The 26,052-nt window shown below is 43.0% G+C and overlaps 2 protein-coding genes across 3 annotated transcripts in view; one reads left to right on the top strand and one right to left on the bottom strand.

Moving 5' to 3' along the window:
- Positions 1-26,052, top strand: part of brf1a (BRF1 general transcription factor IIIB subunit a) — a 164,533-nt gene that overhangs the window by 28,137 nt on the left and 110,344 nt on the right. For both annotated transcript variants that reach the window (XM_033642683.2, XM_033642682.2), the window contains exons 5-7: positions 141-172; positions 11,008-11,080; positions 22,683-22,832. In XM_033642683.2, the coding sequence (XP_033498574.1) occupies positions 141-172; positions 11,008-11,080; positions 22,683-22,832 (255 nt within the window). The remainder of the gene's footprint in view (positions 1-140; positions 173-11,007; positions 11,081-22,682; positions 22,833-26,052) is intronic.
- On the bottom strand, positions 12,603-16,847 carry LOC117267068 (BTB/POZ domain-containing protein 6-B). The gene is made up of 4 exons (XM_033642685.2): positions 15,889-16,847; positions 15,195-15,285; positions 14,818-14,936; positions 12,603-14,245 (listed from the first exon to the last, which is right to left on the bottom strand). Exons 1-4 carry the CDS (start codon positions 16,287-16,289, stop codon positions 13,213-13,215), a joined length of 1,644 nt encoding a protein of 547 aa, XP_033498576.2. The 5' UTR covers positions 16,290-16,847; the 3' UTR covers positions 12,603-13,212.

Here is a 26,052-nt window from a genome sequence, read left to right as displayed (position 1 = left end):
TGTGCTATATTTTATCTGACCTTCCTCTCTCTCATTCTTCTGTCAGTACTTTCCATTTGTGTCCTAAAAAACAAAACCATGACAGATTATTTTCCAACTCTGACCCTGTTGGTTTCGTTGCCTTAACCAGTTTCTCTCAGACATGCTGCTGGATCTCAGTGATCTCCTGCAGGTAAGTTTCAAGACTTCATCAAATAAAAGAACTGTTACGAATGTTAATCTTCTTAACTGATCAATCTGCTGATTATTTTCTTGATTTATCAGAAAATAGTGACAAATGTCCGTGTCACTGTAGAGCCACTAGGTGATGTTTTCAAATGTCTCGTTTCGTCCGACATAACAGTCCCAAAGCCCCAAATATTCAGTTTAGTATAATGCAAGAAAAGAAGTAGCAAACGCTGACACTTGGGACACTAAAACTATAAAATATTCGCTTGGAAACTGACTTAAATCATTAATTGATTATCAAAATAGTTCACAGATACAAAGTGCTTTTCAAAACCAAATAGAAGACAAAGCAATAAAAACACACTAATAAAAAAGTTAAAAGCATTGAAAGGCCGTTTTAAACAAGTTGCTTTTCAGAAGTGATTCAAAAGATGAGACTGAGTTTGCAGCTCTGATCTTCTCAAAGTCGAGGAGCTCTGACCGCAAAGGCTCCGTCACCTTTGTGAATTAAGCTAGACCTTGGACCAACAAGAAAAGATGCATCTGAGGATCTCAGGGTGCGAGAAGGAACATAGGGCAATTAAAGATCCGTTCTATAACTTAGAGCAAGGCCTCTTCGGGCTTTGTAAGTAATCAATTCTAAAAGCGGCAGGTAACCAGTGTAGGGACGCCAGGACTTCTGTGATGGGGTCGTGTTTTCTACTCTGAGTCAAGATTGTGGCAGCAGAGTTTTGGATGAGCTGGAGGTGAGAGGGGGATTTTTTCAAGAGAGATGTCCTCTCACAAAACCAGCACAGTTTGGCAGTACTTTGATCTAAATTCAGCAGCAGTGACTCTTTTTTGAGATGTTGTATTATTTGTTAACTTTAAGTGAGTTGCTGTCGGATAATGTGCAGGTTCACATTCATACTGCACGGCGCAAAGTGTCTCGTACTTCAGCAACATTTAAAATCCAACATGGTCGTTGAAGATTGTGATTCAAAGGGCTCCTAATGCAACAATAAATTGTGCTAAATTTTGACTGTTTTCTGAATGTTTTCCTTTTTTTTTTTAAGACTAGTCGACTAGTCTTAATTAAAATTTTCATTTAGTCGCCAGGAACATCCCAAGTCCTTGCCAGGTTTTAGTATGTACAGTCGTGTACTTGGATTGAAAAAGTGATGAACTCAAGTTTACTAACACTTAATTTTTGAGAGATCTAGCCACAAAATATTTGTCATTTCTGCTTGAAAACTGACTGAAATCATGAATTACTTTTCAAAATAGTTGCACATTAATTTTCATGCAGTTGCTAATCGACTAATCGTTGCAACTCTAAATAAATTCTGTTGTTTCTTAATTGATCGACCATTTATTTTGAAAAAATGTTGTACCGTTTGATGGGGACATAATTACCTTCGATCAGGCACTGCGTCTAGCGCCAAATCCTAAAATTAACCACTTCATTAAAAGGCTTTGACTTACAAAGCTATTACAGCATTAGTCCATACCAAGTTTTGAGTACGTACATTAGAATGTTTGTGTTGAAATAGCAGCAAATTTAAGTGAAGCCTGTTTTCAGTTGATTTCTTTCAATCAACAGATCATTGCAACTCTACTTAAAACACTGCTGTTCTTAATCGATCAACCGTTTATTTCCATTCATTTAAGAAATCTGTGAAAATAAGGTTACAAAGGCTAAACTTAAAATAACTTCTCCAGACTTTGAGCTCTTTAATTCTGTCTTTAATGTGTGCTGATGCCCACCCTGCTACAGCAGCCACTTAAATACACACTCCTGCCACCACTCACCACAAGTCCCATAATGCATCTCTGCCTAACCACTTGGTCCTGCAGTCATCTTGCATTCAGACTTTCACCCATGTAATTAAAGTGGAGTCGTGTGTGTGTGTGTGCGTATAAATTTAGAAGGCCCTGCATTTGTCTGCATATTTAATGGCAGCCGATTCACAGTGAGTCAGGGGTGTGGTGGTGCTGGAGGAGGTGGTGGGACATTTCTCAGAGTCACAGCTGGTCAGGGGCTTTTATTTTTATGCACCCAGCTGTCCTGGAGGAGCCGGACGCCCCCTCCCCCCTCATCCACACCCCGGCATGAGGCGGCTGGGAGTGGATTTTGAGTGGATTTTAGGTGGGTGGGTTTGTGGGGGGTTATTAATGCCCAGCGTTTCGGCTGCTGCTGCTGCAGCGGCTGATTTTCCTTTCCGCCAATCACTTTTTTATTGACCACACCCCGGCCACTTGGTCTGCTCAGCATTGTCTGGATGAATGAGGAGCTTTGTCAGTCTGAGCCACAGAGTTAATCACGTAGAATAAGCATATTGGTCAGGGGCGAGATCAATACTGGCTGTAAATATCAGCTGTTTTCTGCCGCTAATGTGATGAGCTGTCCAGACTTTATTTATTCCATCACATGCTCTGAATGTTTTCCACATAAGATGCATGTCTTTGCACACACGCAGAGTTTTTGAGCAACAGGTGCTTTGGAAAGCGAACATTCAGACGATCCCGCAGAGTGTCCACAACTTCATATTCACAGTCACTGTTTCAGTCTGTCAGGGGTTTCCTCTGGCCTACAGGAAGTGTATACTGTGAATTAAAGCTGTTATTGAAAGCTGGACAGGGTACAGAATTCGGGGTGTGCCATATCATCTCGTCCACGATAATACCAGTATAATTACTAATATGATATGAAAAATTCATATTGTGATATTTGCGATATTTTGACTTGTTGGCATATTGATGTCATGCTGTTACCCACGGCAACAACAAGCATGGCTGAAAGCGAAATTATCACAGACTCTGCGGTGGTTCCACAAAGAGGAGCAGCTTCAGTAGTGTGGAATAAACTGTGGCGTCCTGAATGTTTTATGAACAGCCCCGGACTTCTCAGACTCTTTTAGTGACTTACCGCTCAGAGGGAACTCAGTCAGCGGCTCCTCTGGCAGCAGCACAGCGTCTCTCCCTCTCCTCTCTCGCCGTGCACACACGGGAGTCAGTGTCATTGAGTCATTTTGTTATAAACCTTTGGAACTATTTGGAAAATAAGCTTGGTCTAGTGAGATAATCTTAACAAATGAAAACTACTTTTACGATTTTTTTAAGTGTAGATGCTATCGTCAGAAGTAAAAAGCTGACACTTGGCTCTAAACAAACTACACCATGGTTGCATGACTTCAACATGGCCACCACTAGGGGGGTATTTACTGACGTATTTAATGCTGCAGAACAAATATCTTAAGCTTGTATTAACCACAGACCTTACTTCAGGCATCTAAACAAAAACCCATCAAAAGACCTATTGAGTTTTAAATGAGGAAGCCAGGAGGGCTAAAATGTTGACTAATTTCCGGGTTTTCAAGACTCATTCCTGCAGCACTCTTTGGCATTGCTGTATTTCTATAATGTGTAAGCTCATATCTCTTGAATCCTTTTCATAAGAAGAGGGCACATTTTTCTCTCTTTAGAGATAAGATTCAGTCAGAGATTTGAAAGGTTTCAGCTTTGATAAGTGGATTTGATTCCAGGTCAGATTTCAGAAAGTTAAACTAAACACTTGACTTGCATATTGGCCACTTTACATCAAGAATTCCACTTTCAATCTCTTGATATATTTATTAACAAATCCTTGAAACACCAGGGCTTTTATTATTTTAGCAGATGATGTGTTTCAGCAGCATTTACTACAGAACATTACGTGCACATCCAATTCAATACTTCAGCCAGATATAGTGCAGGTTAAAGAAGAGTATCCACACAGCATTACAGCTCCCAAACTTTAATTTGACTAAGCATGTTTTTATCTAGCAAATCTCAGCATCTGATTTTCTGATGTCTTCGTCATCTTCCTCGGTGCAGCTGAAGACTTGTTGACACTAGCTGTTTGCTTCTGTAGTTTCTGTCTTCAGGAGAGAGTTGTTGATGCTCACTAATATAACTGGAGCTGCCCTCGGTCACACGAGTCCCATCAGGAATCCTTTAATTGAAAGTTGCTCTCTTCCACCTGTTGATTCTCAGCCGTGAAGTATCGAGTAACTACTCAAGAGTCTTTGATCATAGAGCGCTTTGAGTTCTGACCCCTCGACCCGGAAAGTTTCACTTAGCCCTGCAGTGGAGAGGGGGATTATATCCTGCTTAGGTTCTCCATTTCACCTACAAACAGCTCCAACGCCGGCAGTTCAAAGTGATGATTAAATAAAATTCAAAGACTTGAGCTCAGTGCTCAGTCTCACTGATTCTACTTACCAACAACAAACGTTTTCAGATGATGTGAAATTCAGCAAATTGTGCGGTTAACAAAAATCTGTTGTGCTGCATGAATGCATAGAGACACCAGAAAAATGAATTTGATGTACACATATATTCAATGATAAATTATATTAAATATAGGCAGTTCTGAACTTGTCTTTTAGGACAATGTGCATCGTACAGTGTTTTTATTACTGATGGGAAAGACTTTAGTTTAAACCCTAAATGGATGTTTTTTTTAGCCTCTTGCGGGGCTGAGTAACAAGCAAAAAAACAGCATTAACATATTAGCACATTATACAGTTGCTGTGTTTGCAAACAGTTGCTAATTTACACATTCATGTGCAATATTCATGTTCTTTTAGCTCCGTTTTTGGTGTCCACCAGCTCCTGAAGGAAAAATATCTGTCTCTGTAGCTGCTAAATGCTCTGCTATGTTCACCAGCTAATCTCTGCCTGTGTCTCTCTGTTGTTTGGTGCTGAGCAGGTAGAGTGAAAGGGGTTTATTGGAGCTTTTTTGCTGTTTGGAAGTCAATGAGAGCTCAGAGGCCGAACCCAAAAAAGTTCAACCTCTCAACAAGCACCATCAAGATAAATTCTTCCTCAGAAGTTAACAAAATCTACAATTATTTAAAGTTAAATTTAAGTTTTGGCATTCTGTCAGTGAAAATCATTTCAAAATTCAAATATCACTCCAGCAAAAGCAGTAAAGGACCGTATATTACCATGTTTGTGTTTTTGTCAACTTGTTTCAATGTGATGTTCAATTTGACTTTGTGTTGATAAACTTCAAAGAGCTCTCTTTCAGAAGAGACCAGGGTTATATCTGTAACCTAAAGGCGTCCAGAAGTGGAACCATTTTATCACCTCCATAGGTCATGTTTTCGGTTTGGTTTGTTTATCAGCAGGACTATGGAAAAACTATAGTTTCTGATACTCAGTGGAAGGGTGTAGCATGGGACAGGGAAGATCTCATTACATTTTGGAGCAGATCCAAATCACGGAGCGAATACATGTTCATTGTCTGGGCCGGGATTGCGTGCACATGGCTCTCACCTTGAATAGAAGCAAAAATGGAGGTGGCTGAGCCGAAATGGTGGCGGCTAGTAATGCTAAGATCAGCAGGAGTGCTGACAGAGCTAACAGTGTTTATGGGGTTAGCTTACACTCACTGGGGCAACTTGGGAGGTAACTGGAGGGTGGGTGTAGGCTTCTGCAACTACGCTGTCCCGACTCACAGGGGTGGGATGGCAGTCGTCTAGTAAGTGCAGTGACTGTCCATTGAGCACAACTTTCCTGCGCATGTCCGGAGAGTAACACGCACTAACATGCTCACATGGCCGGCCCGGCTACCAAAACAAACATCAGATGTGTCTTCAGACCTAGAGTCGTCTCCTTTGGTCTGAATCAGAGACTGATTTAGTTCCAAAGTTGTATAATTGCCTAGAGTTGGTTCGTGTTCTCACGGCAGCATTTACAAGCGGACCAGATCAAATGCCTTGTGTGAGAAAGCTGCTCTTGATTGGTCAGAATTTCCATGTGGGAAAAATCCAGGAAGTAAAGCAAACGTTGAAGAAGAGTACACTTGCAAGATAAATGTGACACTTTCTAATGTCACAATGGAGGGACAACTACGCAGGTTGATTTTAGCGCTGCTCATCGTGGACTATATTGCTGTCATTGTTCATTTTAGTCAAACCATACAGTTTGAAAACGAGGCGCGGCTCCAACTAGAAAACAATGTTTTGATGCATTGGATGTGCTGAATGTGCATATTAAGGCAGTACAGGAGGAGGTGCACATTAATAATCCTCCAGGACTGTAACATGCTCATGTTTAACCCAAACAATGTGTCATGTGACTGCAGTTGCTTCACATCCAGGTCGGAACACCTTCTCACCACAAACCAACCGCACCAGAGTTCCTTTGTAAACAGACCGAGACCACCTCTTCAAGAAGGTCTCGGTCCTGTTGTGTGATTGCTGTGTTCACACCTGCCCAAACGAACCGCACTTAAGCTGCGAACAAACTGAACCGAACCAAACAGGGCAGGTGTGACAGCATCCATATTCTGGGCTTGTATAAAAAAAAGAAGCTCATAAAGGACGACATCGAGCTCAAAGACGCTAAATCACTCCACAGAAAACACATAATCATTGATCCACTGTTATATAAAACTACTGATTAGTGCGGCTTTTAAAAGCTATAAAAGTGTTGATTTTGCTCCAGAGACCAACAATCATGAGCAACAACCAACATCCCTGTTAAAGCTGTAATCACACACTTGGTCCACTTCCTCCTCCTCTTCCACCACCGTTTCTGCCTTTGCGTATAAATTCCTTGCTGGAATCCACTTCCCAGAATAGCAGAGGAGCATCTGTGTCCCTGCTCGACTCCAGAGGGGACGGAGAGCGAGAGTCCGTCTGTCTGCCCCCACCCCCCCCTCAGAGGTCTGGAGAGTCGGTCTAAAGGAATGACAGAGATCTGACCCGAGTTCACGACCTGATCCTGCAGCTTTCACTGCCCTTCTGCTTTAGCTCTAAGCACTGAAACGTAATTCTGAGCTGTGATGCTGATAATTTGTAGAGAAGGTGATAGATGTGCAGCCCCGTGGCTTTTGTTATTCATCATTAGATCCTTTCAGATAGAGCGGGGGTCGGGAGCAAGGGGGGGTGTCAGAATTTACTGCCGTGCCTTCTGGAGGTGTTGTGGGTTAAATACAATGAAACATCTGTGATGGGAGGTGCCAGCGTGATAACCCCAATGACACACTCGCCCTCATCCACCACCCAGCCTCCACCCACATCCTGCAGCAAACCAGGTTTCTAGTTTGCTGCTCAGCCTAGTTTAACTGCACTGGGGACATCCTCATCAGATCCTGAAGCAGAACGTTTGATATGGAAATGTTTCATACCCCAATTTATCAAGTTCGGGACTCGATATTGTTTGAAAATGTCCAGCATTACTTTGAGGAATATAAACATGTTTTTCCCTCAATTAGAAAATGTGAATTCGTTGAAACCTCTCAAACACAGCAGGGCTTTAGGCTAAGTCATTCGAACAGGGAGTCTGTATGTGCCTTAGAAGAGTTTCCTCTGGCCTGCTGTAAACAAAATATTTCTGCGTCAAGAGAACTCATATGAGCAAGTGTCGATTTAAGGAAAACCTTGGATGAACTTTACGCATGATAAACTTTTCATTGGTTCATCCATCCATCTGTTTCCTGCTGTTCTATGTGGCTCTAATTTAATATATTATATCATTAGGAATCCTTGTTATATAATGCTGGAAAGTACAGAAAAATATTGAATAATAACTAATTGCAGGCCACATCGTCCCTTCTGGTTTTCCATCATACTTTGGCCAGCATGATGGTGAAACAGGTATTAAATTTAATTCTGTGTGGTCTTAACAAGCCTTAAATTTAACTTGCAGACACTCTGATCTAAATCAAACACACATTTCTACTCTGTCAGTACAAAATGTTCTGTTTGTGTGAACTGAGGCAGTGTTGCTTTGCTGAGCTGTGGCGGAGGGACAGTAGGAGCACAAGGAGGGGATTTTCGCAAAAATGATCACAAGTTTGGAACATCGACACATCCAAATATGTTTGTAAACACACTAGTCAGCAAAAGTGGTACTGTGTCTCTTGGATGCTCGCTACTACAGCCCCATTTCCACCAAACACTTTCAGTCTGGTACCTTTGGATTCAAAAATAACCCTTCAGACATGGTACCTCGACCCTAGTGTTTCCACCACGAACAGTCCTCTTAAGGCCCCGTTTATACGACAACGATTTCAACTAAAAACGGTAAACTTTAGGTGCGTTATGGCCAATCGTTTACACGACAGCGGCATTTTGGGTGCCTGAAAATGCAGAGTACAATTTTTTGGAAATGGCAGCGTCTCCGTTGTCATGTGAACTTGCAATATGCAGTTCCTCTGAAAATGGAGACTTTTCGTTCATGTGCATTACAGTTCCAGTCACTAGGCATGCGCGAGAAAGTCGACCGTCACAACAACAATGCCGAGCTCTGTTTGCGCTGCTCACCCTGTTGATTTGAAGTGAAGTGTAGATCTGTTACTGTAACAACTCCACCTCGTCCATCCAGACAAAGTTATCTGTGTGTGCTTTCGCTGTTGTGTCTTCTTTGTTTTGGTTTGTAATCACCGCATCGTAGAGGAAGGCGCTTCAGCGCATGGCGTCATGCCGTGATGTTGCTTTGCAAATTTACACTGCCACCCATTGGACTGGCGTGCATACTACAGCGTTTCCAGTAGGTTCTGCGGCTCCGTGTGAACGAGGATCGTTTCAATAACGTCGTCATATAAATGCAGAAGTTTTTTAAAACGCAAAGGACAGACTTTTCCGTTTTTAGAGAAACAGTTGTCGTCTAAACAGGGCCTAAATGTGGACGGGATTGTTGTCATTCACTGCTCCGTCCAGCACTCACTGTATTTCCTCCTTTATCAGTCTGCACCTGGTTTATCGTCCACAGAACGAGGCTGCATGCCGACATTTTCAGAACAAAATAGAACAGGCTGCAGTGAGAGTCTCTCTCCATGGGATATTTAGAAATAGCTTTGTGCATTTAGTCCTTCTCAGGCAAGCTCAGGGTTTTAGTGTTGCTGTAGCCCACAGGAATGACGAGTGAAGATTGGGATATATGCAGTTCACATAATCTGGTCGAAATTAATATATATATAAACTAAAAGTCTGTCATATAAAAACTTAATAGATGGTCAAAGTTGTCACAGTGAAATTTAAGGTGTGCTGATGGATTCACGTCATCAACTCATACATTGAGTAACATTACAAGTTAACGTTCCACCTTAAAAGTCACCGGCAGTCGGCCCAGTGAATGAAGTTATTTTTTCTCAGACTCCAGCTGCTGTGAGAGGCAGCAAAACATCCTTTCATTTTATAGTTACAGTTTACTAATAAAACTCTCCACAGTATGAACAGTGGTTATATGAGCCTCAAAACCAGACACAACTCAGCCCTGAGCAGAGTGACCGTCCTCTACTGACCAATCAGACTGCAGTGTTCACAGCTCCACCTTTTAGTACCACATCTGTGTGCTAGGTACCCCAACAGAGGGGGGGCCAAACATGGGGACGGTACCTTTCCTTTTAAGGTGTTAAACACAGCAGTATTAACACAAGCAGCCACACAAGAGCACTGCCAAAATGAAATATTATAAAACTGGCAAAGCCTGTGACTGCTGGTTGTTTTCTAGATCAATCTGTGAATAGTTTTGTCTATTAAATGTCAGAAAATAGTGAAAAATCTCCATCAGAATTTCAGAGCTCAGTGTAGCATCTTCAAATTCCTCGTTTTATCCGACAGTCAGTCCAAAACAGAAAAATATTCAGTTTCCTGGCAGATAACACAAAGAAAAGCAACTCATCATTGTGTTCAAGAGGCTGGTGCCTGTGAAGCTTTGACTCTCTTAGCTTGAAAAATGACTCACGATGCATCAGTCATTAAAGTGGCTGCTGATTCATTTGTCTTTCATCAGTTATGTGATTAATCCATGTATTGTTTCAGCTCTAATAATGACGGCCGGTTCTCAATATAAAGGCTGAATGAACTTACTATGCGATGTTCATTAGCATGTATTGAAGCTGAAATGTTAATGTCATGTTCACAGAGGTGTTGAGATAAATAACAACTCCAGTGATGAACCATGAGGAGTTAAACTTTTAAGGTCAGCAGTCAGTTAGCCATCAGTTCTGTGGCTGAAATTACATTTTTTCCACCACAAAGGTCATCAAAATAACATTTTGTCCCCTGGAATATATTTGTTCTGCTTTTTTGGAGAAACAGTTGTCAGTGCAGATGTCTGTTAAAGGTCGTCCTAGCTGATGAAGATAAATCGATCAGCGTGAAACGTGATCAGGTTGCTGCAACATGTCCAACTGTAAATCACCAATATAACTGAGTTAAAATGTCGTCTCTTTGCGATCCTGAGAGTGGAAAGAAGTATCAGAGCAGAGCCGACGCTGTCCAAACCCACTGGTGTATCGGTCAGATCTGTAATTTAAATTCAGGAAATTGATCCGAAGGAAAGAAGTGCAGGACGGGAGAGTTCGGGGGGGCCGACTGAGTGGCAGATATTTTGATTAGAAATTAATAGAGAGAGCTGTGAGTTTGAGAGGCTGCCCGAGAGGGGGTAAAAATCCTTTAAATGGCCTAGAGCTCAGCTTTTAATCACACATATTGCTGCGAAACGTTCTGTAACCTTCAGGTCGATTATGTAACTAGAACACTTAACCTGTCGGTGACGCAACAGCCTTGTTTCATATCCTAACAGTCTGTTTCTCTCTCAAACACACCAGTCATCATCAGTCACATCTTGTGAGGTCTTAATTTCAGACTGATGCTCGAGCTTTAACTCTTTAAGTGACTCTGAATGAATCTAAAGGCTCCTGGAGTCACTTAGGACGTACAGCATCAAGTCAACACACAAATCCACTTAGAAAATCAGGCTTAACTCACAGCACAAGGTTTCTGTCTGACAGATTTTAACCCTTCAGTGATATGATGTTTGCTGCTTGTCACTTTTTTTAATCACTGCTGTCCTCCACAGGTGAACGTTTACGTACTGGGAAGAACCTTCCTGGTGTTGGCCAGAGAACTGTGCATCAACGCCCCGGCTATAGGTACGCACCTCACTTGCCTCCACCACCTTCTACTGGATTCAGTGTTGTTGAGTGAAGCTCTTTTTAAACAGTGAGTCAGCTCTTGTGAAGCACCATTTGGCAGACGTCCCATGTAGATAATAGTTGTTATAAATGTGACTGCGAGTACTGATCATTATCGATAAATCTAGCTTTTTTTTAAACCAGTTATCAAGTAATAATTCAGTCTACGGATCATCAGAAAACAGTAAAAAATGATGCAAGTGTCAAGAGTTTAAGGTGACGTTACACTACTAAACATGAAGGATTGTGTCAGGATAGTAAACCTAATATCGCTGATGATGGGAGTAGCTAAACACTGAGCTGTTTCTTGAATGACAATTAATGTTAGCGTCAATAACTATGAATAAATTAAACAGTTTATATAGAGACATGTAAATATTGACTTTGGGGAAGTAGATTCCTGACCCACAAAACAATAATGCTGACCCCTGTGTCTTTAAAGCCCCCGTGAAAAGAAACACACATCTTTCCCAGTTATATTTTAGTGTCCCTGTGTTCATTTATCATGTAAGTCTTGTTATATGCCAAATATATGTTTAAAAGAATCAACATCAGAGTAGAGTTGCATCAAATCCCTTTAGTCAGTGTGTAAAACCAGGTGAAATTATCTCATATTTGATGACTCATCCTGCACTCAGGGCTGTTTACAAAAGTTCATCCAATCAAACGAGACTCTGGGAGATAAGCTAACCACTCTGATCATAAACCGCACATCGCAGTTTGTCCTCCATTGTAGCTAAACTCTAAGCCCGCCCACTTTTTAGCGTTCCAATCAAATGCAAAGGATTATTAAAATCCCTATTGTAACTACACTCCACTTGAATATATTCCAGAAGCTCTGACTTCCATTTCACTGTGACTTTAAATGTCCAAACCCCAAAAGTCCTGCATCTACAATTACATAACTTTCTGAATAAAAGCTGTGAATTTCCTCGTTTAGGACGCTGGAACCAGAAACTGTCTGAGGTGTTTGCTTGATAAATGACTTTAAAGTACTCCAGGGATTTAATATTGCACTTCCATAATGTTTGGGGAACTTGAAAGAGTGGTGGAAGATGAAAAGAGGCTGTCTGAATCATATCCAAGTCTTCCTGCTGCAGCAGATTCACACAGACGCTCCTCTCCCACTTTAATACAGAAAGAGCTATCATATACTGGGCTAAATATTATAGGAAACTGTGTTGCTGGTTTACTCTCTGCAAGCTGTCACACATATTTAGGTTCTTTCACTGAACCTAAAAACATCAGGAGCCCTCTGACGTATTTTAACAGCACTTTAAAAAGATGCTCTTCCTCAGGGGCCCCTTCTGACTCCGTGGGCCCCTGCACTGAGCTGAAGGCCCTTTAAGTAATCCAGCCATAGCTGCAAGAACCTCATGTTCTCATCAAACTAAGGTGCAGTTCACACTGCAGTAACCAGAGGGCGCTGCAGTCCCTCAAATCCCCACTCCCTCACCCACAATGATGTGACATCTGTGGCTTGAATCACATTATAACCTTTATGTTTTATCATCAGGTGTATAAGCATTCTTGTACAGAACACATCTGCTCATCTTTAACAGCATCAAGCCGTTAACAGTTAAATTGTATTTTACAAAAGACACAACGTTTCCGAGGCCGTCCTCTGAAGTGCAAAACATCTCTGCTTCTGACAAGGTTTCTTTTGCATTTAGAATCATAACACTACATAAAGTTTGCTCCTTGTGTAATATTGCTGCTCAGACTATAGTAACAACATTGTATATACGTAGACTTGCAATTACACAATTTGAAGCAGTCCCTACATGTTCCAGTTGTGGAGCTCAGCTTGATTACATAACGACAAATCACTGTATTAATGTTGTTTCTACAGCAGCCGCAGCCCTTGAACACAGGCGTCAGAGCAAATAACGTTAACCCATTATTTAAATTAAAAAAATAACATTAAATTAAATAAGATAAAACAACAGCTCCTTGGCTTTTAAAATAGTCTCTCAAAGAACTAACCAGGCCATTTAGTGTGACATTACTCAAGTGTCTTTAATGCTACATTACTTCGAAGGCTGGGAGGCGAGGATAAACCTAATTTTCCATCAGCAGTCCAGAGCAGCTTATGCATAGAACACAAGCTCGGGGATCTGTCCTCCCTGTACTCCGGTCCCGTTGGTGCTGTCGGAGGAGCACTGGAATTGAAATGTCACCTTCCCACACTGCACCTCCGTCATGCCCTCCTGGCCGAAATAGCTCAGTTCATTCCCGTCCAGCACAGCGCTCACCGTGTAGAACGCGTCCTGCTCCACCTGAACAGGATGCTCGAACCACACCGGAAACGTACTGCTCGACCCGTCTGACACAAACTTTGTGAGGTTCTGCGCCAGGGTCACCCCTTGTCTCTTCAGCTCGATTTTGACGCTGTACTCAGCTTTGCCGCCGCTCGACCCGTACAGCCCCAGACCAGCGATAAAGATCCTCTTGTCCACCGCGAACTGAATGCTGTCGCACCGGCCGCGGTAGCGCCACTGATTGCTCCGGTAGGCCGAGGACTGGAAGCGGTGGCACCTCTGAGGTGCCAAACCCTTCCTCGCAGTCAGAGGGAAGTCCAGATCTGGCTTTTTAGCCGCAGTGTACCACAGGAACACATTGTGCGTCTCCTCCAGTGTCAGGATATCACATTGCGCCGCCCCGTTAGCAAACTCCTCCAGAGTCATGGAAGGGATGCGCACTAAGAACAGCGCCTTGCCCAGGACATCTCTCCTGTTGCGGGTTGTGGGTGCCAAACCTTGTCTCTTGCACTCCGCCGTGGCCCAGCTCATAACGGCCTCAAACACCACCACCTCCTTGGTGTTGAGCGTCTCCCTCCGCAGGATGATCTCCAGTGTCTGCAGGTCGATCTCACAGAAGCCCTCGGAGCACAGCGCCAGCTCGGCCTGAGCGTCGATCACCTCCCAGCAGCGCTGCGTCAGCTCGGGCTCCTCGAACAGACGGCTCTGGGAGAGCAGCACACAGGCGTTCTTGGCCTCCAGGCTGGTTTCCAGGAAGGTGACGCAGGCCTTGGCCAGTGCAGGAACGATGTACTTCTTGGCAGCATACAGGGTGGCCAGCACCGTGTCTGCCTCCAGGTCGATCTCATCGCTGTACATGTACCTAGGAGAAGGAAGATAACCATTTTAACCACAGTACATGTATGAAAATGTTATGTTACAGCACCCTGACATTATACCTCACAATAAAACAAGGTGTGAGGAACGCTGAGACCATGTTAACTGACTTTGGGTCCTTAGAAGTGCCCATTTCTTTTAAGCTTCTTGTCTAATTTCAGCAGCACCAAATGATCATGATTTAACACATCCTAACATTTTCACAAAAAAGATCAACCATGCAGCAGTCTATGGTGCTGGCTTAGCCAATGCCACTGAGAGAGCAACAAAGGCAGGATATTTATAACTACCAGTCTGCATATATTCCCCTCAAAGAAAATTGTCAGGCTGTGGATGAGGGAAAAAGGGGTAGAAAATGTTTCTAGTTGGACAAAGAGCACTGAGAAAACCAGCAATTACAGAGCACTGTGCTGCTGCTCCTGCTCTCAGACGCTCCCAGCATTTTGGCATTCGCCTCTGCTTAGCTTTGGATGAGTAATAATATGCTTTGAAGTGACACTGACTGCGCTTGTCATCTCTCCTTCTGGTTGGCTGTGTGAGGGATGGTGAGTGGCTTACTTCAGCAGAATTAGAAAAGCAGCAGGTTCCACATCTGGGATATGGATCTCAGACTCCTCCTCCGCCAGATCGCCGTAAAACATGGCACAGAAGACTGAGCTTCCCACGGCCAGCACATACTGGGAGGGAGGGAGGGAGGGAGGGAGGGGAGGGAGGAGCAGACAGATGCGTCAGATGCAACCAGAATCACTCTCAAGTTCAATAAAGGAGCAGGAGGAGCTCTTTTTCAGTAGCTGCAGAGTCACAACTTCTCTACCTATCCAACACATTAATCCAACAAACAAAACATGAGCATCACTCAGTTTAGCTCTCTCCTCAAGGTTTGTACTTTCTCATGAACCCAAAACAGTTTCATCCAACATGTAATGTGTCTTTACCTTGTGTGCTGGGACCTTCTGGGACCCCCCCAAGGGGCCGACGATGAAGTGGACATCGGCCATCAGCTCGTTGTTAAACATCAAGGCATTCCTGAAAGCAGAGCAGGTTTCACGAATAAGCCTCAATCAAGTATTGTATAACATCAAGTCCTCCTACACTCGTTTTGCCTGGAGACACTGGTTATTTTCGTAGGTTTGGGGAGGATATAGCAACACAAGTAGGGCTGCAACTAATCTTTACTTTCATTATTAATTAGTTGTTGTTTCCTGAGCCCATTGTGACATTTTCAGATGTCCAAAACCACAGAGATGCTCTTTGCTGTCATAAAAAAGCAGAAATACTTTCAGCATATAAGCTTAAAACATGCTCAAATCAGTAATTAGTTATCATAATTGAATGCATATTAATCAGCTTAGTGTTGCAGTAGTAGGGAGAAAGCTTAAATGTATGTTTTTGTGCAGGAATAGTTGGAGTGACACTACTAAACTTTCATCTCCTTTTTCATTACAGTCAGATTAACAGTGTGCCAGAGTCGTTACTTCATAATGATCTTAATGTACTTTATAGTCATCTATATCTCCTGACGCATCCCTGCAGGGACTTTTAAATATACTGTGCACACACTTGTGACATTAGGTGCAGTTTTCCATCTGGTTGTGATGTGTAATGTGGTCCAGAGCACAGTGGGGTTACCTCTCTCTGAGTGTGGGGTGGCTGCACTGCCAGCTCGGCGGGTCTACGTTGTTGTTGTTGATGTTTTGCTGGGTGGTCGGTGTGGTGGCGGCGCTGCTGCTGCTGGCCTGGCTCACCGGCACCTCCTTGGTCTTCTCGGTGTCCGCCACCGTGGTGCCGTTGGACAGGTTGGTGTTGTTGGTGTTGGCGGCGGGGTACAGCTCCGCAGCCATCTTCTCCTTCTGCTGCTGCTTCTTCTTGCTCGTCAGGGACAGCGTCAGGATCTCATAACATACCGGCAGCTTGCCCGGGAGCTTGCCGACCTTCTTGGACTTCTTCAGTGTTTCTGGGAGTAAGAGGAGATAAGTGAGACACCTCATGATCCGGCCATGATGGAGCAACCTGCAGTCTGCCGTTGGCATCGGCACGAGCAACCGGTCTGCTTCGTGGTAGTATCCGGTGGCGGTGCTCTGAGGGGGACTGTGTGCTGGAGGTTTGCTCGGCGGAGAATTCAACGTTTACTGGGTGAAATCCGGCTCCTGCTGCGCCGCTTTAAAACGGCATCCACCGCGAAGTTTACACGACAACATGTAAATATCCGTTGAGGCCCGGTGCGGTCCGTTTCCTCCTCCGCGGCCAACTTCGAGCACAAGCACTTTTGGTCCGTTTCCTGGCGGTCACCTCATCCTCTCCACACGGACTAATGTCCACGAAGCGTCGCTTGTTTTCCCTTTTCAGCGAGTGGGTAATCCGGATAGTCGCAGGCAGCACCCCGCCTCTGCCGTTAATCCTCCCCGGTGTGTCTCCGTCTCTCTCCGCACCGACTGTCCGCCGACACGAAGCCAGCTGCTGTGTTCCGTCGCGGCCGTACGCACCCGAGGTAAACACTCATATCTCGGGAGTTTTTAAGGTCTGCTCCATTTTTTCTGCTTTTTTTTTTCCTCGTCGTGATCTCCTCGGACGCCCAGGGCTCGCCGAGGGCCAATCAGAGTCACGCGTGGCGGTGACGTCAGAGGAGCCGGAGCACCTCCCCCGGCAGCTCCGCAGAGTGCGTCACCGGGCCAAACCGCTCCGCCTCTGTCCCGCTGATTAGACCCAGTGGAAAGATAAAAATAAAATTAAAAAAGAAGGTCGGTTAAATATGACCCGGCAGTACAGCACGGTGATGAGGAGGAACAACACAGACAAGAAAATAAAACAGTGGTGGAGCTGTGGTGTTTAATTAAAAGTAAAAGTATCAACTTTAATGACCAATTACACGAGCACTCACACACACACATACACACACACGGAATTTGTTTATTTTTGCTTTCAGTCTACATAAAAAATATTTATCACATTAAAACATACATGAACAAACTACATGTAAATTCATCTTGAAAAATAACCACGTTTTACAGTTTGATTTAACTCCAATCTGCAAAAACTGTGTCAAACCTGCACAGTTACTCCGCTTATCCTGTTAGGGGTCATGGGGGGGGCTGGAGCCTATCCCTGCTGACCCTGGGCGAGACGCAGGGTTCTCCCTGGACAGGTCACCAGGGCTGACACATAGAGACAGACAACCATTCACACTCACATTCACACCTACAGACAATTTGGAGTCACCATTTAATCTGCATGTCTTTGGACTGTGGGAGGAAGCTGGAGTAGTAGTTTAAAACATGGATTAACTTAATCTTAAAATCATAAAGAAATCATAGGGTGAAATAAATCATAAAAAGTCATAAAATCGAGACAGAAATTGAGACAGACAACCATTCACTCATTCACACCTACAGGCAAGACAGTCACATGGGGAACACCCACGCTGACACGGAGAGAACATGCAAACTCTGCACACAGGTGCTCCCTCCACCTTGGGGTTTGAACCAGAAACCCTCTTGCTGTGAGGTGGCAATGCTAACCACTGCACCACCTTGCCAAAAACATTAAAATAAGAATACAGAGGCATTTGGGTGTAGTTTAAGTGAAGAGAAAAATTAAACTAAAATAAAAAACCTTCATAATTCAGTTTGAGAATTGAAGCTGAATGAACGTACTCAGGGCCCCCGGAGCCCCAACACAGTTTCTGTAATCTGCAAGATTCCAAGGCCCAAATTCTCTGTGGTCATTTCATTAAACACATTTATTTAGTATTTGTGGAATTCTGACTGCTTTGAATGAACTCCATTTTGTTACTTTTTCAATGTAAACACACTCTATAGCCTATTTAAAAACCTGCTTTGTACTGCAGACATCAAATAGATGCAAAATGGCCTCAAAGAGATGCAAAAAACAAACAAAAAAAATCGCAAATGAACTCAAAAAAACCTTAAAAAGAGGCAAAATGATAGCAAAGAGACACAAAATGGCTGAAAACAGAATCAAATTGACCTCCAGTAGACACAAGTACTTTAAATTTATATTAACATACAGTACTTGAGTAAATGTACTTCCATTTTATGTTGCTCTCTACTTCAAATTCACTACATTTCAGAGGGAATTTCCTACTTTTAACCGCACTACATTTATTTGACAGCTCTAATTAATCCTCATATTAACATTTGAACATTAAGAAACACACTGCTGAGGAGCAGGAGCCACTTGTCATTGTTCAGATGTGGAGGAGCTGTTAGCAGTTCCAATGAGTCATTTCCCCTCAAAACTTGTCACATGTTTTCATTTGAATAACAGTTTGAGGCCCAAACAGGTAAAACTCTAAAATATTTCACAAAAAAAAAAGGTTAGAGAAAAGTTAAAAACAAAAAAAGTGTATCAGGGCGTAATTGATTCTATCAGTCACAGGACCAGATGTTCTGCAGAATAAATACTTTTACTTTTTATACTTTTTAGGTCATAATACTTCTATGTTTTTACTCAAGTAGAATTTAAATGCAGGACTTAGTATTTTGACATTGTTGTCCTGAGTAAAGGATCTGAAAACTCCGCCACTGAATACCACCGTGTAGAAATATTATGTTACAAGTAAAAGCCCTGCATGGGGCCAGTTGCACAAAGCACCTTAAGTTAAGATTTTCCTTGAAGTCCAAGTAAGGGCTTCCTTGAGATAAAGTCAGTTGCACTCTTTAAGGTTTCCTAAAAAATGTTTACATAACATAATTTAAGTTTTCCTCTTGTACTTAAGGACTTGCTTGGTAAACTGTTGGACCTTAATAACCAAAGTAAGGACGGAAACAAAAAGTACCTCTGACTCCATCTTAACTGCAACACAGCTGAGTTTATGGAGACTAATGAGAAAAGATAAGGCTTCCAGGGAAGAGTGTTTTGTGACCGGGAGAATCCGATGGACACGTTTAATTATGAGCCAATGATTTTATGCTTTGAATCTGTCCAGACGTCAGTTTATGAATGTGACCGTCTGGAGTTGGATCACTCAACTTTTCAAAGTCTTCTAGTCCTTTTAATGATTGCTCTGTAATTCTATGCAGCGTGATCTTTTCAGTCAGTTCTTGACAAGGTGTTTCATGTAAACCCTCAGTGTCATACTTAAGGAACTTAATAATAGTGGTTTGTGCAAGCAGCCCCTGCATTGTAATGTGCAAATCAGCCATTGTGAATTGTGACTGGCCGTCCAAATATTTCTAACAGCTTCAGCAGAGTCTGATATCACTCAGTGATCTGAAACATCATCAGTATTCAGTCAGGTTTTGATGAGTGGGCCTTCTCTCTGTATGATTGTTAAATCTCAGAGCAGACTCACAGCTCCAGCAAGAGAAAAAAGGAAATTCTGGGACCAATTTCTTCAACCACTGTACCAAAAAAATAGACCAGAATGCATTGCAGCTCAGAGTCCGTGTTGGGGTTTTGAGGGAAGGGCGCAGCTTCCCCACAGCTGAATGATAACACTTCAATGCTATTCATGCATCCCTGCTCCCACATTTGATTGAAAGGAGCGAGTTCACGGCCCGTCTCTGGAGGTGGTCGAAGTAATTTTGGGGAATGTGGGGAACAGAAGTAGAAGTAGGTGAGGCAGGTTGAGGGGAAAGTGGGTACACGAAAAAAGTAAACTACAGCACTCCGTCACAGAATGACTCCTGGGCTGTTTGAGCATCACAGATTGATTATATTCGACAGTGAAAGAGGATTGGAGGTGGATTTTTTTTCTCCTTAAACAGCCTCTTTCTTTCTGCGGGGATCTTGCCTGGCCCAGCGTTTACAGACACTCCAGTAAAACTTGGAGCAGTGATGGCGAGCTCTGCAGACGTATCATTACATGGTGCGGAGGGGGGAGGGAGGGATCAGCCTGGATCTTATTACCAGCTGGCTCTACCAGCTTTCCACTGGACTGCTCTTTAAACGCAGCCACTGACTTCAAAGATATTTGACTCCACTGTCATAGCCGGGGCACGAAACTCTCCTTTTTGTCTCCCGGCTACAGCGGAAAGACGATTCCTCCTAATTTCAGTCTTAAATTAGATTTCTTAGCGTGGTAAAATCATTTTTAGAATAAATAAAAAAGTCAAACTGGCCAGCTGCCAGGCGGCTTCATGGCAAAAGCAGGTGGTTCTGATAGTTTTCTTCTTCTTCAGCTGCAGTATTTTCCATAAAGTTTATGATATGCTGCACTGTACAAGTTTCTCAGAGACATTTGAGAAGCAAAATGCTTGTGATTTGGATGCATGCCCATTCAAATCCTTCTGCCAGCTGCGAAAATCTGGACAGAGACGCTGAATGAGAAACAGGCTGCTTCAGGGTGCACTTGAGCTAAAATGCTAATCCTCAAGTTCTCCAGTGGAGCTAATTAGCAGCCAGCAGTAGGAGACTGGTTTTACTGGGAAGCTCACAGTATGTTTCAGTCTGTGTGAATGTGAAAAAGGGATTTTGGCCAAAGGCAAACATTTTCTTTGCTCTGAAGTGGAGAGGAGGAAAAATACTTGGTTGCAATATTGTTTTTGGTTTGTTTACTGCTCGGACACAAACCTGGGCTTGTAAACAAAAGTCACATGGACGGCACACAAGCAGGCAGTTTATTGGACAGAGTTTTGGTTAAAGTGCCATCCTGAGAGAGTTTTGGCAGCAGAGCCAAACAGATCTGATATCAGTCCCTGAAACTTGAGCACGATGAGCTCTCTATGCCATGATTTATCCTCTCCAGTTCGTCACACTTGAGACTAAAGCTGAATGTGATCGTGACGGGATACTGACACCCATAAACTGTCATGTGCTGCAGTTGCTTCAAATTACATTCATTCATTCACTACTCGTTATATATGATACACTCAATAGTTTGCCCTGTAGTGAGCAGTGAAGTTAAGATTTCAGCCATGTTTGAATCCTTGACATTTTGTATCATATCATCCCTGACAGGTGACATGTCGCACAGCTGTAATTTTATGGTAGGGATGTGGGATTGTCTGCAGAGAGTAGAGTACATGCCAAGGACATTTTGTTCCATTGCAGATTTTTTGAAGGTGCAATATAGTGAATAAACGTACACACTCAAACTTGGGATCGTTTTGGTGCACAGAGTAGTAAATATGAAGTGATTTCAGGCATCTCAGTAAAGTTATTTGATGTCATCTGAGTGGAGGGATATCGGCAGCAGGGTTGCACAATCCATAATTGTTTGATTCCTCTTTTGGTACACTTTGTTGGAGTAGTTTATGAGACAATACTGAAAATGCTTTCAGTTGCCATCTCTCACAGTGTTTCAAGAAATCTTTTAAAATCATTCCCATCTAGATCTGTTCTGCTCCAACATCCCACCACTTCCTGTCTGGTCCTCTGCCTTTCTTTACACCCAGTTTCATCAGATAAAAAAGATTTTTTTTGGGATATCCTGGTAAATGACAGACAAACAAACAGGTCTAAATAAACAAACCAGTTAGGCAGGGGCATTCCTAAAGCCCAGTCCAGACCAAAGATTTGCAACAAGATGAAACCATTTTAGAATGTTGCAGAGAAAAGTTGCAGCGGTGTGAACTAGCCGGTCTGAGCTTGACTCAAACCGGCTGATGGTGTCAACTCAGCTGGTCAAATCACCGGCAGCTGGTACATTCAGGTGAGTTAGGCAAAGGCAAAACTTTCGATTTACTGGTCCCAACCCTCACCTATGGACGTGAACTCTGGGTAGTGACCGAAAGAACGAGGTTGCGGATACAAGCGGCTGAAACTAGCTTCCTCACTGGGGTGGCTAGGCTCAGCCTTGGAGATAGGGTGAGGAGCTTGGAGTAAAGGTGCTCCTCCTTCGCGTTGAAATGGGTCAGTTGAGGTGGTTCGGGCATCTGATCAGGATCCTCCTGGGCGCCTCCCGTTAGAGGTGTTTCGGGTACGTCCCACTGGTAGGAGGCCCCGGGGCAGACGCAGAACATGCTGGAGGGATTACATATTTCATCTGGCCTGGGAACACCTTGGGGTCCCCCAGGAGGAGCTGGAAAGCGTTGTTGGGGAGAGGGATGTCTGGGGTGTTTTGCTTGGCCTGCCGCCCCTGCGACCCGGTCCCGGATAAGGGGATGAAAATAGATGGATAGGGTTGTATTGTTTCGAATCTGACTTCATCCATCCACTCAAAATTTACTATGCTTCCAAATGAAATGGGGGATGTGGCGGAGAGGCGACCACGTCCACAGAGGAGACCGCAAGAAACCATTTCATTCCATTGGCGCAGATTGTTGTGGGGTATCTTCTGTTATACAGTATTGTTGGTGAAGAGGATGATCGAGCCATGATTTCTTGTCTGCCCAAAAAATCCTGAACACAAAACTGATGTAAAACAGTCCATCTTAGTTTTCTAACATGTACAATGTGTTTGAAAGAAATGTCTGATTTTATTTACCAGAACTTTAAAGACAAAACTTTCCTGTCCCCACCAGACCCGTGCCTGTACATTCCCCGCTTTGCTCAGCTGCTGGAATTTGGGGAGAAGAACCATGAAGTCTCCATGACAGCAATGAGACTGGTGCAGAGGATGAAGAGGGACTGGATGCACACAGGACGAAGGCCGTCGGGACTCTGCGGAGCAGGTAACCATGAGACGATGGCAACGACATATATCTGGTGTCTGTGCTGTGTTTTTTTTTTATTTCAGGTGCTGGCAGCAGCCCGAGGGCTCTGAGCAGCAGGTCTGTCATTAGAAGATTCCTGGTTTCAGTCCTCTGAGAAAAATCTGAAGAGAGAAAGTGATTAACGCTCTCTGCCCTGTTGGCATCGAACATCAAGGTGCCCTTTAATCAACCTAACATAGTCAGTGGCCATCAGTGTATGTAACTCAGCTCGACACTTCTTATTCTAACCTTAAAGTAAAACAAGCCCCACTTCCTCCTCCAAGGATGAATATAAGTAGATTTTAGAAAGCTGCCACATTTCCTTCACAACTGGTGATTATGTCAGTGTGAAGAAAGGATTCAGTGAGAAGGGTGCATGTAAATAACCCAAAACAAACCAAAATGACTGAGAACTCAACATGAAAAGTTGTTTTTGTGCCTTAAACCATATGAATTGCAAAATAAACTATTTCAAAATCACAATAAAGAAAAGTCCCTGTTAGCTCAGAGTGCAGAATAGCTGTTGGCAGCTGCTGATCTGGTCAGTTCCCTGGGTTTGTGTAAGGCAGTGGATAGTTTTGTAGAGGAACTGGTGAGTAGGAAGGTGAGAGCTCTGTTACTGTGTGACGTCAGGCCTAAATACTCTGCAGGCATCTGAGGTTTTGCTCCAACATGAGACACCTTGTATGTATCTATATCTGGTGTATTTTGATGCTAAACAGCAGGAATTTCATACTGCACATGCTTCTGTGCATTTAACTTGTGCTGCCCATCAGTTTGGGACTCACTTACAGTTTATTTCTTGCTACATGCAGGAGTGGTTAGTGTCGTTACTGCTGATAGCACTGAAATTTCTGTTAGCCGGCCAGGGTCGACAGATGTCTGTCAATGACAGGTGTGCACACATTCACCTCTAAAAAGTGGTTTAACTGGCTTCCAGCAAGTTGTTTGTAAAAACTAAAAATGTCCATATATAAGTTATACATAGGGTCGATGCTACGCTTAAAGTGACAACCTCCGGAGCTGAAGAAGTGCCAAAAACTGCAGTTCCTCAAATGGGCACCTGAGGCTGGCTCAAGAAGCAAGTCAATCTCCACAGAACCCCATGTTGAAATGTCGAACTCTACGGCAGAAACAAACATGTTCACACCCTGGTACAAAAAACATTTTGGTCTCTATAGTTAATTTTCCTGTTCGTGACAACTGTACGGGGTGAATTTTTATAGACCTCACCCGTTTAAATTTTAGGAAGGCTCAAAGTTACACACACGTAAAGGCATGCCACTTGAGCGACAGGCCTTCACTCCTCTACAGCTCCAGCTTCTCGCCCAAAAATGATCACCTCTGGCTTCAAGAGGCCAAGATGGCAACAGCCAAAATGCCAAAGTTGAGGCTTTATAACAGGAGTCAACAAACCAGTGGGTGACGTCCTTTATTTTTTACAGTCTATGGCTACGCCGTATAGATGTTATTAAATGAGTCACCTCCTCTAACTGTACTTTTTGTTCTGTTAACCGTTTGAAAACCTGTAGCGACATTTTCTTGTGCTGCTTTCAGATGCCATTCGCAAGTATTTAAATCTTTGAACCCTGAGCAAATTGGTAAGAAATGTCCCAAAAATTGCAAAAAATTAATAGATTTAGAAAATTATTTTCCTAGGGGAAATAAGAATCTAGGGAAAACTGTAGTTATAATAATTATTATGACATTGTAAAATTATGTTACAAGCACACCTTTCCTTGTTTCTTCGTTTTTAACTTTTTTTATTACAAATTTTCTTGTTTTCATTTTTTCATTAAACTAATTTCTTGCAAGTTTTTTTGGGTAATTTCTGCTTGCGTTGCTCATTGCCTTCTTTCCATGTTTTTGAAAGAAATGAAGCCAATTTGCTCAGGTTTTAAAGAGTTAATGCTTCAGGGATATTTCACAGAGGTTTTGGGACTGCTCCCTAATTGCTCCCTTTTGGAAATTTGTAAACAATCCTTTATCACACTTGACTGGGTTGAGCTATGATCCAAATCCATCTCTCGGCCTTCTAAATGACAATTCATCGTCTACTCATTATCAACACAGAATGTTGTTTGCAGACTTTATAGCTGCAGATTTATTTTACAAATGTTCACTCTAAGTCTCTTTGCAGTCACACTGGATTCTGTTTTTTAATAGAATAGCAAACTTGTAATGTACAACAGCTCAGATGAACAGAGTGTGCCCTAAGACAACAAGAGCATGGACCGATATCATAGCTGCCCTTGATAATCAATAGACTTCAGTGCTTTAACCTCAGCTGCCAACGCCCTCTTATTGGGCCTAAAACACAAATATGTCATCACAAAAAAGACAAGATATCTTCTCGAGACAAGATGAGACATTATAGCATTGAGTTTTCTGCCTTTGTCTGTGTGGGCGTCCTTGATTGTTAACAGGAAATGTGTCCATTTAAGCTTTTCAAGGACACTGAAATATGGGCAGCAGGAAAACAATGACTTGGTAAATTCCTAACTCCCTGAAATGATGTATTTTTACATTGAGAGTGTAACTTTTGTTGTGATTTAGAGCTATATAAATAAAATTGACTTGACTTGATGTCACGAAATAATCCCAAAATAGAATTTAAAGTCTTAAAAATGTTGTTTTTCGTCCTACCAGATTAACTATGGTAATCATGCACTCCCACATTTGATGAGTCAACAGCGCCTTTCATTTTTAGTTTTTGAGAGGATTACAGACGCCTTGTTTCTACTTTATAGCCTTAAAAAAAGATTGGATGTATTTCACAAGTGTGCTTTTTATCCATCTTCAGTTTGTATCTCTCATCGTGGCAAAGATGTATGTAAAGAAACAGTTATCTGTTCTCTGTAGCTGAAGGTGATCTCTGACCTCTTCTTGTAGGAGGAAGTGAAATCAGAATATCCTCATACAGATCAATAATCTAACACAGGCACATTAACCTGAGGCCAAGTACAGTTACGTACTAACACTACAAACAGGGTGTGTTGTCCTCCAGCCGGTCCAGGAGCTGGTGTATTCCAACGTTCACTGTGTCTCTCCCAGTTTCTGCTGCCAACTGGGTTACCACACGTATCTGGGCCTTCCACTTTTTCTTGGTCATCTGCCAAAGATGTGAATGGGTGAGGCAAACCTGCCGGCACCTGCCTTAACTTAACACATTTGGTGTGGTGTTGATTTTCCACTCTGC

Source organism: Epinephelus lanceolatus, chromosome 15, assembly GCF_041903045.1.
Source record: "Epinephelus lanceolatus isolate andai-2023 chromosome 15, ASM4190304v1, whole genome shotgun sequence".
Taxonomy (NCBI): domain Eukaryota; kingdom Metazoa; phylum Chordata; class Actinopteri; order Perciformes; family Serranidae; genus Epinephelus; species Epinephelus lanceolatus.
Note: the sequence above shows the minus strand (reverse complement) of the source record. Positions and strands in the feature narration are given on the sequence as shown.

Coding starts and splice junctions, on each gene's coding strand:
- LOC117267068 (XM_033642685.2), bottom strand. CDS start 16,289: ATGCCAACGGCAGACTGCAGGTTGCTCCATCATGGCCGGATCATGAGG. Junction 15,286..15,888: donor CACCCCACACTCAGAGAGAG/GTAACCCCACTG, acceptor CTCTGCTTTCAG/GAATGCCTTGATGTTTAACA. Junction 14,246..14,817: donor GCTTTTCTAATTCTGCTGAA/GTAAGCCACTCA, acceptor TCCTTCTCCTAG/GTACATGTACAGCGATGAGA.